The sequence below is a fragment of the Oryza sativa genome, chromosome 5 (genome assembly GCF_034140825.1).
Source record: "Oryza sativa Japonica Group chromosome 5, ASM3414082v1".
Taxonomy (NCBI): Eukaryota; Viridiplantae; Streptophyta; class Magnoliopsida; order Poales; family Poaceae; genus Oryza; species Oryza sativa.
Window position 1 is genome coordinate 3,415,469 of NC_089039.1, and position 20,604 is coordinate 3,436,072.

Sequence of the window (20,604 nt, forward strand, 5' to 3'; positions counted from 1 at the left end):
TGGCATTGTTAATATTTTGCATACATGCTTAAGCCGATTACTTACATTTTTAGTTTATTGGAATCTATGCATGTGACACATATGACTTTGGTGATTCATTATTGATTATGCTTCAATTGGCTAAGTGTTTTGATGTCATGATGATTATTGTTTCAAAAGCCAATTGAATTAGTATTCATCTAGACATATTAGTTGAATGTTATAATTTTTCATATGTCTAGAGAGAAGGAATTTTGGTCCAATAATTTGATATACCAAGCATCTGGCTATTATGTGAAAAAAAAATTATATACTAAAGGCCGATGCTTGATTTCAAAAGTTTGGACGAAATTGACAAAGTCATAGACCAGGGGTGGTCTGACCGGCATTGCACGGCCGGTCTGACCGGTGGTACCCGCGGTCTGATCGGCTCTGCATGGCCGGTCTGACCGGGCAGACAGGGTGGTCCGACCGGCATTGCGTGGCCGGTCTGACCGATCCCAGACAGGAGGCTGGGGGGCACGTTACAGTTGATTAAAAGGCCGAATTAATTGTGAATTCGGACATTTGTGCCCATGAGATAGAAATAGCTTGGCGAATTCCTTTGATTAGATATTTGAAAGATCCTACACTTAAGATTGATCGGAAGATTCGGCGGCAAGCGTTCAAATATTATATCGCCGAAAAATAGATGGAGTATTGTTGAAATGCTTAGATAATGATCAATCTAAAGTTGCTAGGAGAGAAGTTCATGAAGGGATTTGTGGAATTCATCAATCGGCCCGTAAGATAAATTGGTTGCTTAGGAGAGTGGGGTTTCATTGGCCGACAATAATTGATGGTTGTTTCAAATACTATAGAGGGAGTGAAGCTTGTTAACGGATCGGCAATGTTCAATTAACGCCTACCGCTGTGTTGAAATCTATCATTAAACTATGGCTGTTCCGAGGTTGGGCTTTGGTTTTCATTGGTCAAATTTATCCTTCGCCATCAAAATGGCATTGGTTCGTGCTAGTTGCAATGGATTACTTCACTAAGTGGGCCGAGGCTGTGCCGCTCGAGAATATTACTTATGCGGAGGTAATTGACTTTATTTTGAAGCATATCGTTCATAGATTCGGTATTCCTCAAACATTAAAGGAGCTTCTTTTATGTCCAAGGAAGTGAGAAGTTTTGCCGAATCTTATGATATTAAGTTGTTGAGTTCTTCTCTTTACTATGCTCAGGCTAATGGATAAGCCGAGTCGAGTAATAAAACATTGTTGAAATTGCCGTTTTGCCAGTTGAGGTAAATCTTGACACTCTTCGGTATTTCAAGCAAGGCGACTTGTCGGTTGAAGATTACAAGACCTTGATGGGAAGTAATTTTTGAAGATGTCATCGACGAGCGTTTGAAGACTTTGAGGGAGATGAAGACACTTCAAGACGGTGTTTTCAGGGATAAATTAATGGGAAATACTTGAAGAAATACTTCCCGAGCATTTTGCAAGATGCTTAGGAAGTCCTATGGCCGGTAATTGGATTATCGCCCTGAGATAACATGTTCTATGCTTTTAGGTTCACGTCTGTTCACCAAAAAGGCAGGGGGGCATGTGTTTACACCCAAATTTGGCACCTATGGACGAAATAGGGGAAAATTGCCAAAGTTTGGAAAGTGACGGGTTTCCTTACTCGGGAAGGCAGGTTTCGTGTTTCCTTTGGTTTCTATCCCGAGTTGGATGTGGAGAAGGGCCTGTAGAGGGCAAGACCAACCCCTATTTAAGGGACAAGGCCGGTTCATTGTAAAACCCCCGAATACAATCTACTTGAATCGTTCTATTACTATGTTTTCTATTTTACCCTAGTTTTAGTCCATCTTTGTCGGTTTGCGCCGTAAACCGTCCGCCGCCGCTGCGAGAGTGCGACATCTCTTTGTAGGTTTGTCCTGAAAACCTTCCGTTTTGCCCACGAGACGGGTAGTTATCCTCATATCGATCTAAATCGGCCTAGAGGCTGATTTTGATCTCTAAATCGGCTTCGCTAGCCGGTTTAGCTTTTCTTTTTGCAAAACCCATCTTGATTTGGCCATTTGGCTAGATCGAGGTGGTTGGCGACTTCATATCACCGCAAGGCGTTTAGGTGTTGCGATCGTGCTTGTCGACTTGTCACAAAAAGTTGCCAACAGAGAGTACGTGCACTACTCATCTAGAACATGCGCTCCGACGTAGGCTTTGCACATAGCGATAATTGAATCAACCACTTGCATCACTGTGCTATAAGTGCCATTGAAGATTCTTGCATTGCGCTGTAGCCAAATGCCCCAAGCTGTGCAGATGAAGAGGCCATCAAAATTTCTTCTTTGTTCTTTGGCCATCTCTCTTCTGCAGGTTGACCACCATCGTAGCATATCTCCATCGAAGGTGGAAGCCACAGGCATGTGGAGCCCCGCCTTTAGCCATATCTGTCTCCATACCTGTTTAGCAAAGGCGCATTCCATGAGGAGGTGCGTTGCTGTTTCCGGTTCTACTCCACACAGAGGACAAATGTGGCTGTTGTCCCATCCACGAAGCTGGAGTTTGTCGGCTGTGAGGATCTTTCTGTGAATCATGAGCCAACCAAAGAATTTGCATTTGTTTTCTACCTTCGCCTTCCAGAAGAAATCAGACCTATTGTCTTGTATGCCTCCAACGAACTGGATCCTGTAGGCGGAGTTTGCTGAATATGATCCATTTGGAGTCCATCTCCAAGCTATCGCATCGTCTATTCCTTCCTGCAACTCCACTTGTTGGATTTGGTGCCATAGAAGGATGAATTCCCTAACCTGTGTTGTGGTATTCATTCGTCTCATCTGTTTCAACCAATGGTTCCCTTGTATCTCCTGTGCCACTGATCTGTTCTTTCTTGTGGCCAACTGATAGAGGGAAGGGTAAAGTTCTTTCAGGGGTGATCCGTTCAACCATCTGTCATGCCAGAATTTTGATTTGTTGCCATTTCCAAGGGTTATCGTGGTCGAAGCTCTGAACAGCTGCTTGTCTGTTTCATCACAAGGAAGACTCGATCCCTGCCAAGGCTTGTCGACGGCGGTCCATTCCTGCCAAAGCCAGCGGAGTCTTAAAGAGCGCCCAAAAAGTTCGAGGTTTGTTATACCAAGGCCTCCCATGTTTTTTTGGTCTACAGACCCTCTTCCAGTTAACTAGGCAGTGTCCCCCCTGTGCCTGTTCTGACCCTGTCCAGAGGAAGCCCCTACGAATTTTGTCGATCTTTTTTTCAGCCCATTTTTTAAGGGGGAAAACAGTGAGGTGATAGGTCGGGAGGGCGGAGAGGGTAGACTTTATCAGAACCGTCCGACCAGTCTTGTTTAGTAACTTTCCTTTCCATGTTGGGAGCCTAGCTGAGAACCTATCGATGAGAGGTTGAACATCTGATTTTCTGAGTTTCCTGATGTGGAGTGGAAATCCTAGATAGGTACAAGGGAAGTGTTTCATCTGTGCCGGGAAGGGGGAGAGAATATCCTATAAGTCGAGGGTGTCACATCTAATGGCATAGACTTCGCTTTTGGATAAATTGGTCACCATGCCTGTCGCGAGGCCAAAATTTTGAAGAATCATTTGGACCGTATGGAGTTCCTGTTTATCTGGTCTAAGGAACACTACAGCGTCATCTGCATATAAGGCCATATTGAAACGAGCAGTCCGCCTGTGGAGCGGTTGGAGGAGACCTGCTTCCTGTGCTGCGGCAAGGAGCTTTTGCAGGGGATCAATCGCAAGAATGAAGAGCATGGGTGATAGAGGGTCTCCCTGACGTAATCCTCGTCCATGCAAGAAGCTGTTTCCTGCCTTCCCATTTAGGAGGATCTTTGATGAGGACGTTGCTAGAATGGAAATAATCCATCCAATCCATCTGTCTCCGAATTCCAAATATCTGAGTTTGTCTAGAAGATAAGGCCAGCTGATCGAGTCGAAAGCTTTTGCAATGTCGAGTTTTAGCAGAATCGTGGGGGTTTTGGACGATTGGAACTCACGCACCATGTTGTTTACAAATAGGAAGTTGTCTTGGATGTTTCTGCCTTTTATGAAGGCACTTTGATTTGTTCAACTATATTTAGGAATTGCAAGTCTATGTATTTATTTGTTTTGCCTCCTTTCTTGCATAATGGAACAACCTTTATATAATCAAGGAAGTATACTGTACTTACCAGTTACCAGAGTATGTGCCAGATTAAGCCATCCATTAATTAGATGTTGAAGTAAACTAGATGACTATATTGCGATGTATTCTAAGTCCACTACTTATAAAACTGTAGGGTATAGGATTTGCTTATTTCTAGTAAGATAAGCTAAACGAGGATCCTTTAGGTGATATGGCCAAACTAAGACACATATACATAACGTATTATCATGCATCTGATAGGAATGCAAAACAATGCTGTCCTATTTACTTTAACTGCAGGTATTTAGGCTCGTCTTTTATTTTTCTCAAGAGGCACTTAACATAATATACAAAATTTGAAGAATTGCATTTTATTTTAAACTTCTATGAGTTCTGCCTTTTCTTTTATGATTGTTATCCATGGTGTGCCTAAATAATTGTTCGATCTAGAGGTGATCCAAAGATTCGTATATATTAGACGTAAAAATAATGCAGTGTTTTTTTTATTTTTTAGTCTACAAATGTTTGACAAGAAAAGGATGAAAGAGTGACATAGGCGAGCTCTGTAGCATACTAGCACCCTTCCCTCCATGTCCCCGTTATGGCGGCTCGCGACTTCGTCGCCCCTCCCTGCCCACTGACGGTCTCCCTCTTTGATCCACTCCCTAGCACAGATTGCTTGCCTCCCTCTTGAGATTAAGTTGACTCGCTCATGCCACTGCTCTTAAGGTAAGAGAAGCTGAGAAGAGGAGTGTGTGGGTTCTCTTTCCCCTGCTTGATTCGGAAGAGGGGTAGAAGATGGGGGGGCGGGGAGAGCGCGATTGGAGACCGTCGTTGGCGAGGAGAAGCGAGGAAGGAGGGAAGACGATGTGGCGCCGTCATGCAAGGGGAAGGAGGAGAGAATAGGGTGGGGAACAGTGGCGGCTAGGGTTCGGCGAACCGAGGGGATAGGGATGTTATCTTTTTCAAAAAAAAAACCCTTTCTTTTCATTTTCTGAGAGTGCGGTCCTATATTAGGAATTTCGTCTCCTTCACGTAGGATATACTAGGACACAGATGGCCGTTACGTAAGAATACATAAGACAGTAAACTTACATTGAGGGACTTAAGAAAGATTGTCAAGTTAAGCGAGGACGTTTTTGCAAAATTTCCAGGACCAGCGCCGGATGATGTGGACATCAGCGGAATTGAGCACGTCGCCCCGAAAACGCCCGGAGCACTGTGGTGCGAGCACTTCGCCCACATCTTTAATACCTCCGTGTTAACGACCAAATTTGGTAAGATATGAACCAGGTTCGACATTGGAATCGAAGCGGATTCGGCGAAGAAATAGACTCGAAGAACAGAGTATGCATCGGTTGCGAAGGCATTTGTTGGCGTTTGCATCGGCAGAGATGGATCGGACAGAGGATAACTGATAAAGCCGATGGGGTCGGTACAGCCGATTCTGATAAAGATGGCTTCGGGGCTGTTTCTAGAATCGATCAATGTGCTTCATGAGGATTGCCACGATAGAGATAGAGCTCTGAACAAGGCAATTGTATCTATTAATTAGGATATTTCGTGTAATTTTCTTAGAGATATGTTTGGGCAAAAGTCTGCCGCAAAGACTTATGATATCTTAGAGTTTGTTAGAGATAAGAGTCGTGTCCGGCAAGGACATATTTTGTATCTTGGGTATAAATATGACCCGAACTCAATGTAATCAACAACAACAGTTCAGTAACACTTTCAGTGCATCACCACCCTTTTTACTTTCGTTCTATTTCGACGAGTTCTTACTTTCGGGTTGAGCTGCATCGATTACGATCTTCAACTAGAGGTAAACTTGTCATGGCGCCTTGCGTTCTCGGGATTAGTGCTTCCATCTTTATGACACTCTAATCTTGTTTATGTGATTCGTCAAGTTATCATATACACGTTGTAATCTCCGCTAGTTGCGATCTATAACTTGTCATCGGTTAGAAAGTAACCGATAGAGTTATGTTTTGTTATTAATTTAGATTATATCGTGTATCTACCATCTCTTATAGGTTTTCATCATCTTGCCTAGATCCTATATTTATATTTACGCTTAATGCTGCATCGGTTGAGTTCGATCTATTAAGTAATATCTATAACTATAATATCTGGCTTGTTTTATGATCATCGAGAGATATAGTATCGGGGTTTCAGCCGATCTTACCTGATCTAGCTTCTTTATATCTCACATGCTTGATTGATATACTAGATCTGCCTTTTAGATTAAGATCTTATTGCATTCAAGTATATTAGGCTCCTTGTTTGATATATTCTGCCTGTTCTAATATCCTAGTTTAAAGTGGTATCAGAGTATTAGCCGATACATACTGGATCTATTTAATCGGCTATGCTATAAACGTCTATATAATCATTGCTTTAATATATATTTCGACTTAAGTGATTTATACTGTCTCGGCATAGCGACCGATCTATCCCAATCACTTAGTTTAAATATATATCGAAGGAAGGATTATATGTCATTAATATCTACAGCCGATTGAGTAGATTTAGTTTTATTTTATTTATTCATGACTACCGATCGATTCCAATATGACATCGGCTCAAAGATAAATGATATGTCATCGGCAACTAGCCGATCAGCTATCATTTATGAATTTAACCACGGTTTTTCTTGTTTTTCTTTCTTGTTGATTGTAGGATCAAATCAACTGGCACGCTCACGAACCTAAAAGCAAGATTTTGGACCTGCACAGAAGTTAAGCAGATCTTCCAGGCCAGTGTGCGTTTTTCGCATCAACACGCTTTTGGCACGTCCGGTGGGACTCAAGTTGCGACAACGTTTCCTCATGGCAGAGAATCCACCACAGTCACCAGCAACGGGAGGCAAAACTAAACCTCCGTTCACTAAGCCACCGCCCGAGCAACCGTCTGAGGTTAATGAAGGGAACATCGTCCCGGTCACTATAGACAAATTATCACTAGAACAAAGGAAGGAGTTTGAACAAATGATGAAGAGTGCTTAGGAGCAATTCATGAATTCATTCGGGGAAACCCGCCAGGGAAAAGTTATTCAAAAGTACAAGGTGAAGGTGGTTGCTGCCGATGAACCTGGAACAAGCTCATCCAAAGGTGGTAAAGCTAAAGGGACTAAAGGTGCTGCAGATGGCTCAGGTGAAAAGGTGAGGAACCTCGAGATGGTGAGGTTGAGGATGTGGATGAAGATGGTGATGAGGAGCAAGAGCCCTTGAAATTCAATAATTTCCAAGATCATGTTGACTATGCTTTCAACATGCTTTGATCAACCAATCAGGGGTCCTTGTCAATACTTTAACGAATATGGTTAAGTCTGTGGTTGATGGCACGATAGTTGAGCATCAAAACACGGTACCAGTCTTTCTACCAAATGGCGTATTTCCACAGTATAGGAGTTTGGTGACTGGTAACCAGCAACCCGTATCCAATGCACCACTGGTCTAGCCGATGGCATCAGTTTCGGCTCCAGCACCTGGTGCTTCATCATCGGCACAAAGACAGGTGGTTAATCCTCATGTCTTGACTAGAGAGCAGCCTCAGCATGCTGGGCAGAATATTAATAGGCTGACTCAAGAGCAGATTGCGGCAATGTTTGGGCCAACTCAGCAGATTGTTGAACCAATTCAGCATACACCAATCAGGCAGCATGTGGTCCAGCCGATTGGGCAGCAAATAGTTCAGCCGATACTGACTGGGTAGAGAACACCAGTTAATCAACAACATCAGCCGGTTGGAGCCCAGTTAGGTTGGAGCCCAGTTTGTTACTGTACAGCAGATATATAACATACAACATCCTCCTCAGAACTACCTTGGAGGTAATCTGAACTTGCAGCATCCACCTCGCTCACCTCAGATTCAATATCAAGAAGGAGGATCACCTTAGCCCCAGTTTCTGCCCCAATTCAATCAATTTGATCTAGTACAACAGTAGATGCAAGGAGTACCCCAGCAGAAGCCATGGGCTGATATGATTGCAGATGTCATGAGGGAGCAGTTTGGACTTAAGCCGAAGGACACTGGAAACTTATATCGGCACCCTTACCTTGAGTGGTTTGAAAGAGTTCCATTGCCTAACCGATATAAGGTCCCTGATTTCTCAAAAATTTTAGGGCAAGATAATGTGTCAACTTACGAGCACGTCAGCCGATTCTTGGCTCAGTGTGGAGAGACATCGGCTGTTGATGCTTTGAGGGTTAGATTGTTTCCTTTGTCTTTATCTGGATCAACATTCACATGGTTCTCCGCATTGCCCTATAATTCTGTTCAAGGTTGGGCCGATTTAGAAAAACAGTTTCATAATTACTTCTACAGTGGAACCTATGAGATGAAGCTTTCTGATTTGACAACGGTTAGACAGAGGCATGATGAAACTGTACAGGATTATATTCAGAGATTCGGAGAGATGAGGAATAGATGTTACAGTTTGGCTTTGAATGACTCTCAGCTAGCCGATCTCACTTTTCAGCGTTTGATAGCTCCAATCAAGGAAAAATTTTCATCTCAGCAGTTTGAAAGCTTGTCTCACCTTGCACAGAAGGTAACCTTGCATAAGCAAAGGTTTGCAAATGCTAAGAAAAACTTCAAGAAGATTAATCATGTGTATCCTTATAGGTATGATTCTGAAGAGGAGGATAACTCCGAGGTAGCAGCAGCCGAGTGGGCCAGGAGCAAAAAGATCATAGCATGCTCATGGGTGAAGAGTTCTAGGAAAGAAGAAAGGTTTGATTTTGATACCACTAAGGCTGACAAGATTTTCGATTTGCTACTTCGGGAGAAGCAGATTCAGCTTCCTGCTGGTCATGTGATTCCATCGGCTGACGAGTTAGGGAAAAGGAAGTATTGCAAGTGGCATAATTCTAATTCTCATGCTACCAACGATTGCAAGGTTTTCAGGCAGCATATCCAATTGGCTATTGAAGGTGGAAAAATCAAATTCGATGACTCGAAGAAGCCGATGAAGGTTGATGGCAATCATTTCCCTATCAATATTGTGCACACATATGGGAGAGCAGCCAATGGAGGAAAGAATCGGAGTTCTCGATTGAATTCAGCCAAGATTATTAATAAATATCAAATGAAGCATGACAAGCAGCAGGAAAAGTACTATGCAGAAGATGATGGTGGGTTTGATCCTCATTGGGATTGTGAATTCTTCAGGTTCTGCTGGAATGAGGGGATGAGGCTACCATTGATTGAAGATTGCCCTGGATGCAGTGGCAGGGCAGGGAGTTCAAGCCGATCTTACAGTAGAGGAAGTCGGCTGAGTCAGAAGAGGGTTTCTGTTCATCAGAGGTTGGGCCCGGTGCACCAGGATCATTATCAGGATGAAGATGAAGGCAGGAAATCGCAGTGGTGTCCTTCTGGTATTTTCACCAAAAATCAGAAGAGAAGGGTTCAAAGAATGAGGAACAGAGAACATTTTTAGGAGGTACAACAAGAGATCAACCATCGGCTGAAGAAGACAAAACCCAGACAGGAGTGGCGTGCTAAGAGCACAGTTACAGCAGCCGATGAAGATGAAGCTGACAAGGCAAGAAGATTGATCAAGGGTAAGGCTACTGCATCCACATCGGTAAACATGATTTTTATGTTACCTGCAGAATTCGAAGCAAGACAAGCCGATGTTGATGATGTGGAAGAGGCCTCTGCTAGATTAATTTTGTCACCAGAGCCAGCAATCTTTAAGAAGCCAAAGGGGACATAAAATCGGCACCTTAAGCCATTGTATGTCAATGGATTTGTCAACGGGAAGCCGATGTCCAGGATGATGGTTGACGATGGGGCTTCTGTGAATTTGATGTCGTATGCTACATTCAGGAAGCTGGGTAGAAATGCAGACGATCTCATCAAGACAAACATGATTCTCAAAGATTTTGGTGGCAATCCATCGGAGACCAAAGGAGTTTTGAATGTGGAATTGACAATCGGCAGCAAAACTGTTCCTACCACGTTTTTTGTCATCGATGGGAAGGGGTCCTATAGCCTGTTGCTTGGAAGGGATTGGATTCATGCAAATTGTTGTATTCCTTCAACCATGCACCAGTGCTTGATTCAATGGCAAGGTGACAAGATTGAGATCGTGCCAGCCAACAGGTCAGTTAACGATGCTAGCGCTGATTTACCTCTTTGGGAGATAGATGGTATTGATTGTTTGTCTAGAAAGATTTGGGATGGAGATTTTCTAAAAGTGTCCGATTGTGATATACAGCCAATTGAAAACGGAGAGCCCAAATTATTACTTTGAGGGCGTCGTGGAGGGTTCAAATGTCTACACCAAGGACACGGTAGATGATCTCGATAACAAGCAAGGGCAGGGTTTCATGTCGGCCGATGATTTGGAAGAAATCGACATAGGTCCAGGAGATAGGCCAAGGCTGACATTCATTAGTAAGAATTTAACAGCAGAATTCAGAACCAAGTTAATAGAGCTTTTGAAGGAATATAGAGATTGCTTTGCTTGGGAGTATTATGAGATGCCAGGACTCAGCCGATCAATTGTTGAACATCGGCTTCCTATTAAACCAGGAGTTAAACCATATCAGCAACCGCATAGAAGATGTAAAGCCGATATGTATGATGCTATCAAGGCTGAAGTTACACGTGAAGTTACACGTTTATATGATGCTGGTTTTATTCGGCCATGTCGATATGCCGAGTGGGTTTCCAACATAGTCCCGGTCATCAAGAAGAATAGCAAGCTTAGGGTGTGCATTGATTTTCGCGATTTAAATAAAGCTACTCCATAGGATGAATACCCAATGCCGATTGCCAATCAATTGATTGATGCAGCTTCAGGACATAAGATTATAAGTTTTATGGATAGCAATGCTGGTTACAATCAGATTTTTATGGCCGAAGAGGATATCCATAAGACCGCTTTCAGGTGCCCTGGTGCAATCGGTTTGTTTGAGTGGATTGTGATGTGTAACATCCTGAAAATTTTGAATCTGGAATACGGAATTTAAAAATTAAGAATAATCAAAAATCTTTTTAAAACCTTTTTTGCATGTTGGGATTTATTATGCATTTGTGTGTATTTAGGTTGTGTGCCAAAGATCTCGATTAAATCTTATCTCCTAGAGGGACGCCCTCAGTCCAACGTCCTTTCCTTCCATTATCTTCACGGTCTGATTTATTAAGTGCTTCGGTACTAAACAAATCACAGACCTGAATATATAACCCGAAAATCTTTTCTTATGTCGCAATGCGACATATCTTTCTCAATTCTTACCGTCCGGTTATTTCAAACCTTTTATTATTCCGACTCGATAATTCCCTCGAATACCTATAAACGATCGACGTATTTATTTATCGCACGTTGATTCGAATATCCTCAAATCCATTCCTACCGCGATGACTGGATTTGTATGCCACACGTCACCCCTAGAATCCTCCCTTCGCTATCATCGTTCGTTCGTGCGAGCACTCTCAAATAATCCTACGACGACCTATAAATTTGTTTGTCGGGCGTTAAGCCTAAACTCCTTTTTGGCATCACGGTGCATCCATCCAAACAAATCAAGTCTCGTATTACAATCCATTTATCCCGCCCTTGTGCATTCTCGGAATATCTATACCGACCCAAATCCAGTTATTGTCCAAGCTACAATACACCATATAATCCAATCCACATTTACAGTCCAAGTATATTTCTAGTCCAAACACAGAGCCAAAATCAATATCCATACTCTACAGTCCAAATGCACAGCACATTATACAGTCCCATTTACAAGTTCCAAGTACAGACTACCAAAGTACAAATCCCAGGAAAATACTAAGAACTCCTATTACAATTGGGCCATTTTCCTCTCTCTCCCAGCCCAACGAACAACCCAGCATAAGTCTATTTTACCTTCCCAGAGACGTAGCAGCCCACCCCTGTTATCTTTCTCAAGCCAACCCACTGAAAGTCTACTTTGCCTCCCCTGCTCAAAACAACAGGCATGCATGCACAAGAATTGCTCGATGAAATGCCTACAAGCCCAACAGTAGTTTGCAACCACTTTTGCCGGGCACACAACAGGAAATTGCACCAACCATCAAATGTCTGGGACCCCCCTCACCAACATGCAAAACCAACACACATACACCCATACCCCCATTCCACATAACACTCTCCAAACACATGCAAACACAGTGAGGAGGGCTCACACCGAAAAATAACACCAAGTTCACAGAGGGGAACTCACCTTGCCTCCCATGCAGACAACCACAACACCAACAAAAATTTTCACAATTTGACCCTTTGCAAAAACTATTTTTACAAATGAACCGTCACCAAAACTTATTTCAAAAATAACACTTGGCGTTGAATTTAGACACCTCAGCGCCAAATAGCGTGGCGCTGAATATGTGTTGGCACGCTCTCCAAACACATGCAAACACAGTGAGGAGGGCTCACACCGAAAAATAACACCAAGTTCACAGAGGGGAACTCACCTTGCCTCCCATGCAGACAACCACAACACCAGCAAAAAATTTCACAATTTGACCCTTTGCAAAAACTATTTTTACAAAAGAACCGTCACCAAAACTTATTTCAAAAATAACCCTTGGTGTTGAATTTAGACACCTCAGCGCCAAATAGCGTGGCGCTGAATATGCGTTGGCACGCTCTCCAAACACATGCAAACACAGTGAGGAGGGCCCACACCGAAAAATAACACCAAGTTCACAGAGGGGAACTCACCTTGCCTCCCATGCAGACAACCACAACACCAACAAAAATTTTCACAATTTGACCCTTTGCAAAAACTATTTTTACAAATGAACCGTCACCAAAACTTATTTCAAAAATAACCCTTGGCGCTGAACTTAGACACCTCAGCGCCAAATAGCGTGGCGCTGAATATGCGTTGGCACGCTGACTTAGTCTCCCATCCGCGGTGGCACGGCATTCAGCGCCAGTTGACATAGCGCTGAGGTGTCTAAGTTCAGCGCCAGGTGATTTGGCGCTGACCAAAAGAGTCATTTTTAAAATAAGTTTTGGCAGCGGCTCATTTGTAAAAAAAGTTTTTGCAAAGGGTCGAATTGTGAAAATTTCAGCAACACCAAGGAGCCTATATAAACACCACCACAGCCATGCACCCCTCCATTTTTCTCCTCCCCTCCCTGATCAAGCTCTGTAACTACCACCACTCCGTTCCCTCGCGCATTGGCTGCCACCTCTCCGCTTGCTCCGCCGTGGCCGGCTCCGGCTGGGCCTCAGTTGAGCAAGAGGACAGGAAGTCCGCCGCGCCATTGATCAGTCTGAGAATGACTAACTTTGAACGACTAACCCCTAACATCTAACCCTTTTGTTGTTCTGTTGCACTGACTCACTAACCCGCTGACTCTTTACTTTCAGTTGTCCTAACCTCTGACTCACTGACTCACTGACCTTTCCATTTTTGTTTCGCTAACCCGCTGATCCTTTCAGTTGTGTGATCCTTTGTTGTTGGCAATCGAAAGCGTAGTGTGCGAGGACGATCCGCGAGCCAATCACCGACGCTCGGCGACCATGCACGGTGTGCCGCTACCCGGCTGCCGCAAGGTGTGCAGCTTCTCCTCCGGCTCACTCTCCCCATCGCCTCCTTCCCTTTCCAACCGCCGGCCTCCTCCTCTCCACCCCTGTCGAACTCCATCCCCTCATTGTCATTGGCCTCCGCCACTGAAGCCGCCATCATCGTCGTCCTCATCCCAGCCAACCCCCAACTCCGCACTTCACGTCGCCATGGCGCCAGGCTACCGCCATACGCCACCCTGCCCCGCCGTGCGCGCGGCTGCGCCAAGCCGCCGCCGCACCGCGGTGCCTCCCTCGCCTGCGCACAGCCCAACCGCTGCCGCCCGCGACGACACCCCGACCTCCTCCTCCCAATCCTCCTCTCCCTCGCGCCGTCGCGCTGAGCCGCACGCGGCCTAGCCGCCTTGTCGACTCTCTCCACCGTTCCCCACATCACCGAGCCCCCTCCCCTCTGTCTGCTGCGCGCCAGCCCCGCCGCCGTCGCGCCTGACCGCCGCCCCGATCTCTCCAGGGCCGCGCCAGGACCACCGCCGCCTCCCTATTTGATACTGGCATCCATCCTCACCATCAAGCTCCACCCCTCCGCGGACCCTCTCCCCACTGCGACAATCCTCCCCTCCCCATCCCCCACCGCCTCCTCCCCCCTGCGCAGCCGCGTGCCGCCCTGAAGCGTCGTCGAGCCCGGCCGCCGGTCTGCCGCATCCACCCCCGCGCCAGGCCGCTGTGCCAGCTGCGCCGCCGCACTCTGCCCCGCCCTCACCGTGCGCCGCCCCGGCGCCGTCGCCCAGGCCGCCGCCCCGCGCACCCCAGGCGCCGCCTCCTGCTGCGCCGTCACCGCGCCGACGGCCTCCCCTCCATTCCACCCCACGCCGCCAGCACCAGCCCTCTCCCCACCGCCGTCGACCCTGTTACATCCGGCACAACTGATGACGAACAGGAACAAGTGTCCAAGGTCGTTGGCTCCGTTCTGAGTACGGCCCAGCAACGGCCTGTTCGTGTAACTAGGCCCAACCCGAAGTATAAGGGTGGAAACTGGGTTAACTAGCTGTATATAAAGGAGAGAGAGAGAACCGGGAGTCATGACATGTAAAGACAGAATTCCCAACTCAATACAAACTCAATCTCTCTCTCTCTACAACTCTGTCTTTCTCTCTGCTTCTCTTCCTCTATTCCTCTCAAACTGTCTCTGATTCTCTGAAAATATCTTACCACTCTTCCAAGTTGGTAACATTTGGTATCAGAGCCGCAATCCTGGAGAAACCTCGGTTCAAAACTCGTCTTCAGATCCAAGTCGACGACATGGCGAAGCAAAACGAGGGATTCGAGAAGACTCTGTTGGAGATTCAAGCGGCGATCGGAACCATGGTCGTCAAGCAAGGAGAGACATAAGAGATGCTGCTCAAACTGGACAAATCTGTGGCGGGGTGGCGACCTCAAGTTGATGCTGCTGTACAAGGGTTGCAGCACGACATGGAGGAGCTGAAGCTGCATGTCCTCAAGTTGGAGAAGCAGAGCGAGGAGGGCGGCAATTCGTCGAACACCTCGCAGGCGTCAAGGATGGCGGAGGAAGGGAGTCACCAAACTCCTCTGCTTCCTACGCCCAGCACGCTGCCGTTGTTTTCCGGAACAGCGGCGAGCGATCTCGGTCCAGATGGCCATCGCGTCACAAATTTTCACCGGGGGAAGGCATCGGGGGTAGTTCATACTCTCGGGCCACCTCCGGTCAAGGGTACGTTCCAGATTCCCACTAAATTTTCTGTTCCTCATGGGGTTGAGTTTGGCGCAAATTCGAGTCGGGGAAATCGGGATTTGCATGGGGAGCAAGGGTTCAATCATAGGCTACCGAAGTTGGATTTTCCTCAGTTTGATGGTTCGGATCCACAGAGTTGGAGGATGCGTTGTGAGCATTATTTTGGGGTTTATGGAACTCATCCAAATTTGTGGGTTCGGATAGCCACCATTTACTTCATGGGAAGGGCAGCGTCTTGGCTACGTTCATCTCGTGCTCATGAAGTTTTTGTCGATTGGGGTCGATTCTATGAAGCGATGAACCGAAAATTCGACAGAAATCAACATCGGCAACTGATTCGACAGCTTGATCAGATTAAACAAACCGGTTCAGTGAGCGAGTTTTATGAACGGTTTGATGATCTGATGAATCAGTTGTTGACGTATGATCCTATGTATAACACTTTGAATTTGGTTCACCGGTTCATAGAAGGGTTGCGTTTTGACATTCGCGAAGCTGTTTTGTTACATTGTCCCGAGGATTTGGAGTCTGCTCTGGTTTTGGCTCTATTACAGGAGGAGTTGTCTGAGCGGAATCAAGAGCAAAGGAAATTTGTGGATGGATCGCAGAAGTTTAAAAATGCATATCCATTACCATTGCCACCAACCAAGGTTTTGAAAACTGAGGAGAAGAAAGGCGGAGAGCTCAATCGGGGTACTAATCTTTCTGACAAGGTTAGTGCACTTCGATCGTTTCGTCGTGCACAAGGTTTGTGTTACTTATGTGCCGAAAAGTGGTCGCCGACACATAAATGTTCAGGAACAGTTCAGCTTCACGCTGTTCAGGAGCTCTTTGCACTATTTCCTGACAATGCAAATGAGGATCAGGCTAGCATATCTTCTGAAGATAGTGATTCTTCCTTGTTAGCTATGTCAGTTCATGCAGTTCAGGGTACTGATTCTCAGTCTACCATTCGGTTACAAGGAAAAATTCAGGGGTTGAATATACTGATGCTTGTAGATTCTGGTAGTTTGGCTAGCTTTATCAGTGATCAATTGGCTGACCGTCTTACTGGAGTTCAGTTCTTAGCTCATCCTCTGTCTGTTAAGGTGGCCAATGGACAGGTGTTGCATTGTCAGAAAGAAATGCCTTCTGCTGAATGGTTTGTTAGTGGTCAGAAGTTCTTGACCACATTTAAAGTGGTGGCCTTGGGAGGTTATGATGCAATCTTAGGCATGGATTGGTTAACTAAGTATAGTCCAATGCAAATTGATTGGCAGCTTAAGTCTATTCACTTGACAGTTATGGGTCATGAGGTTTTGTTGCGTGGGGTGCAGTCCGATACTTCTGATTGTGCCTTGATTTCTAGTCAGCATTTACAGCATCTGCACAGTATCGACTCAGTGGCAGGTTTGGTTCACTTATGTGCTTCCCTCAGTGACTCTACAGACCAGTTATCCTCAGTTCCAGATGTTGTCTAGTCTTTGGTACATGAATTCTCTCATTTATTTGAGGAACCCAGTGGATTACCTCCTGCTCGAGATTATGACCATACAATTCCTCTAATTCCTGGGGCTGTGCCAGTTAATGTGAGACCTTACCGTTATACACCTGCCCAAAAGGATGAGATCGAAAAACAGGTTAAGGATATGTTACAAAAAGGAATTATTCAGCCAAGTGCTAGTCCTTTTTCTTCTCCTGTTTTGTTAGTCAAAAAGAAAGATGGCACATGGAGGTTTTGTGTGGATTATCGCCATCTTAATGCTATCACTGTCAAAAACAAGTATCCTCTTCCAATAATTGATGAGTTAATGGATGAATTGGCTGGTGCTTGCTGGTTTTCTAAGCTTGATTTGCGTTCGGGGTATCATCAAATTCGGATGGCAGTTGGTGAGGAGGCTAAGACAGCTTTTAAAACTCACAATGGTCATTTTGAATTCAAGGTGCTTCCCTTCGGACTTACGAGTGCTCCAGCTACCTTCCAGGGTGTGATGAATACAGTTTTAGCTGATCAATTGCGTCAAAATGTCTTGGTCTTTGTTGATGACATCTTGGTATACAGTCGCACTTTGGAGGAGCACAAGAATCATCTGCGTCAGGTGTTTGAGACTCTGAGTAAGCATCAGTTACGAGTCAAATTGTCTAAATGTTCTTTTGCACAAACTCAACTGTCTTATCTAGGGCACATCATTAGTGCTGATGGAGTTTCAACAGATCCAGAAAAGATTCAGGTGGTTCGGCAATGGCCAGTTCCTGTATCTGTTAAAGATGTGCGCAGCTTCCTAGGTTTGGCAGGGTATTATCGCAAGTTTGTCCGACATTTTGGCATCATTAGTAAGCCATTAACTAAGCTATTGTGTAAGGGGCAGCCTTTTATCTGGACACAACACCATCAAGAAGCTTTTGACACTTTGAAACAGAGTCTGATATCAGCACCGGTGTTGGTCATGCCCGATTTCCAGAAAATGTTTGTGGTGGAGACTGATGCTTCTGATCGAGGTATTGGTGCTGTGCTGATGCAAGATCAGCATTCGGTGGCATTTTTGAGTAAGGCTTTAGGACATCGGACTCAAGTTCTTTCCACTTATGAAAAGGAAAGTCTGGCTATTATTCTTGCTGTTGATCATTGGCGCCCGTATTTACAACATGATGATTTTTTAATTCGCACTGATCACCGCAGTCTGGCCTTTCTTGATAACCAACTATTAACCACCTCTTGGCAATATAAAGCAATGACTAAGTTGTTGGGTCTTCGTTATCGTATTGTGTACAAGAAAGGATTGGAGAATGGAGCCGCAGATGCTTTATCTCATAGATCCTCTGATGGTCTTCCAATTTTAAGTGCATTATCTGTTGGTTTACCGGATTGGTTACAGGATGTTGTTTCGGGTTATAAGTCTGATCCCGAAGCTCTTCAGCTTTTGCATTCTTTTAAGGAAGGCACATGTCATTCTGCTCATTTTGAGTTGCAAAATGGTATTCTTTATTTCAAGAAACGTGTTTGGGTGGGCAATAATAGGCAGCTTCAGCAGCAAGTTCTGGCAAATTTGCACACTGCTGCTCTAGGGGGCCATTCTGGAATTCAAGTAACTTATCAGCGAGTTAAGCAGCTGAGTTAAGCAGCTGTTTGCTTGGCCAGGTTTAAGGCAAACTGTGCAGGATTTTGTGCAAAGTTGTGCAGTCTGTCAACAAGCTAAACCTGAACATGTGCCTTACCCAGGGTTACTACAACCAGTTCAAATACCTGAACATGCTTGGCAAGTCATATCAATGGATTTTATTGAAGGATTGCCCCGTTCAGCCTCTTATAATAGCATTTTGGTGATTGTGGATAAGTTCACTAAGTTTGCCCACTTCCTGCCTTTATCCCATCCTTTCACTGCTGTGTCTGTGGCGCAATTATTCATGGACAGAATTCATTCTATACATGGACTACCGCAGGCCATCATTTCTGATCGTGATCGAGTGTTCACCAGTATTTTTTGGAAGGAATTGTTTCGGCGTTCTGGCACTCAGTTACAAATGAGCTCTTCTTATCATCCACAAACGGATGGGCAAACGGAGCGCGTGAATCAGTGTTTGGAAATGTTTCTGCGCTGTTTTGTTCATGCCTGTCCATCTAGATGGAGTAAGTGGTTATCTCTTGCTCAATTTTGGTACAACACTTCATTTCATTCAACCTTGATGTTGACTCCCTTTGAAGCAATGTTTGGTCATAAACCTCGTCATTTTGGGCTCTCAGTGGATTCTGTTGGGGTGCCTAGTGCATTGGATAGTTGGATGCAGGATCGTCATAATATGCAAAGCTTGATTTATCATCATTTGGTTCGAGCTCAACAACGAATGAAGAGTCAGGCTGATTCTAAGCGTACTGATCGCGTGTTTGCGGTGGGTGATTGGGTTTTTATGAAGCTTCAACCTTATGTGCAGCAATCTGTCATGACTCGTGCTAATCAGAAGTTGGCTTTCAAGTTCTACGGGCCCTTCCAGATCCTTCAGCGCGTGGGTTCTGTTGCCTATAAGTTACAATTACCTGCCACCAGTTTGATTCATCCAGTGGTGCATGTGTCTCAATTAAAGAAAGCAGTAGCTGCCTCTGAAGTTGTTTAATCAACATTACCACGTTTGGATCCTGATTCTGGGCATCTGGCTACTCCAGTAGAGGTTCTTCAACAGCGGCTACGTCGTCATGGTGATAAAATGATTGTTCAAGCTTTAGTTCACTGGTCTGGTACTTCGTCATCCACCACTTCTTGGGAAGATCTGGAGGAGTTAAGGCATCGCTTTCCTTCTGCCACAGCTTGGGGTCAAGCTGTGTTTCAAGGAAGGGGGAATGTTACATCCGGCACAACTGATGACGAACAGGAACAAGTGTCCAAGGTCGTTGGCTCCGTTCTGAGTACGGCCCAGCAACGGCCTGTTCGTGTAACTAGGCCCAACCCGAAGTATAAGGGTGGAAACTGGGTTAACTAGCTGTATATAAAGGAGAGAGAGAATCGGGAGTCATGACATGTAAAGACAGAATTCCCAACTCAATACAAACTCAATCTCTCTCTCTCTACAACTCTGTCTTTCTCTCTGCTTCTCTTCCTCTATTCCTCTCAAACTCTCTCTGATTCTCTGAAAATATCTTACCTCTCTTCCAAGTTGGTAACAGACCCCTTCCTGCCACATCCCCACAGCCAACCGCCGGCAGCACCAACTCCTTCCGGCGCCCCTCGCCCGGAGCCTCCCCCACCTCTCCGCCCTCCTTCACCGCCGCGACAGCCGCCGTCGCTGCGCCGTGCGGTTCCCCCTCTGTCTCGGCTCCGGCGTGGGTAGGAGAGAAGAAGAAACGGGAAACGAGAGGAGAGATCGAGAAGGAGAGAAGAGAAACGGATAAGAGAGAAGAAAGGAGTGGGACCCACTAGGGGCCGCTGATCCGCGACCAGTCGCGCGGCCGCGCGCGCGCGATCAGGTGCCCCCCTCTAGTAGTCTAGTCTGATCTCTTATCCTATGGAGTACTACTATTTATATGTATGCACTTTTAATGTATAAAAGATACACATGTATATAAAGTTTGTGTGTATACATATAAAAAAGGAATAAGTCTACATAACCCCCTAATGTACTGTTGGTTGATTACTTAGCCCCCTGACCTAACAAACCAGGTATTTAACCCCTTAAGTTTGTTAATGCCGTTTACTTAACCCCATACGGTGGTTTTTAACCTGATTTTGCCCTGCTGGCACTCCACGTTGGACAGATGGGC

General features: G+C 45.3%; 2 protein-coding genes across 2 annotated transcripts; one reads left to right on the forward strand and one right to left on the reverse strand.

The window, feature by feature from the left end:
• Positions 1–2,155: 2,155 nt before the first annotated feature.
• LOC136356529 (uncharacterized) lies at positions 2,156–2,918 on the reverse strand. The gene is made up of 2 exons (XM_066310546.1): positions 2,780–2,918; positions 2,156–2,673 (listed from the first exon to the last, which is right to left on the reverse strand). The coding sequence occupies exons 1-2, from the start codon at positions 2,916–2,918 to the stop codon at positions 2,156–2,158; spliced, it is 657 nt and encodes a 218-aa protein (XP_066166643.1).
• Positions 2,919–15,016: 12,098 nt separating this feature from the next.
• Positions 15,017–19,826, forward strand: LOC112939019 (uncharacterized). The gene is made up of 5 exons (XM_026025580.1): positions 15,017–16,669; positions 16,835–18,439; positions 18,535–18,610; positions 19,057–19,359; positions 19,513–19,826. The coding sequence occupies exons 1-5, from the start codon at positions 15,017–15,019 to the stop codon at positions 19,824–19,826; spliced, it is 3,951 nt and encodes a 1,316-aa protein (XP_025881365.1).
• The last annotated feature ends 778 nt before the right edge of the window (positions 19,827–20,604 follow it).

Coding starts and splice junctions, on each gene's coding strand:
- LOC112939019 (XM_026025580.1), top strand. CDS start 15,017: ATGCTGCTCAAACTGGACAAATCTGTGGCGGGGTGGCGACCTCAAGTT. Junction 18,440..18,534: donor GGGGCCATTCTGGAATTCAA/GTAACTTATCAG, acceptor AAAGTTGTGCAG/TCTGTCAACAAGCTAAACCT. Junction 18,611..19,056: donor CAAATACCTGAACATGCTTG/GCAAGTCATATC, acceptor CTCCCTTTGAAG/CAATGTTTGGTCATAAACCT.
- LOC136356529 (XM_066310546.1), bottom strand. CDS start 2,918: ATGGTTGAACGGATCACCCCTGAAAGAACTTTACCCTTCCCTCTATCA. Junction 2,674..2,779: donor GAATGAATACCACAACACAG/GTTAGGGAATTC, acceptor GATCATATTCAG/CAAACTCCGCCTACAGGATC.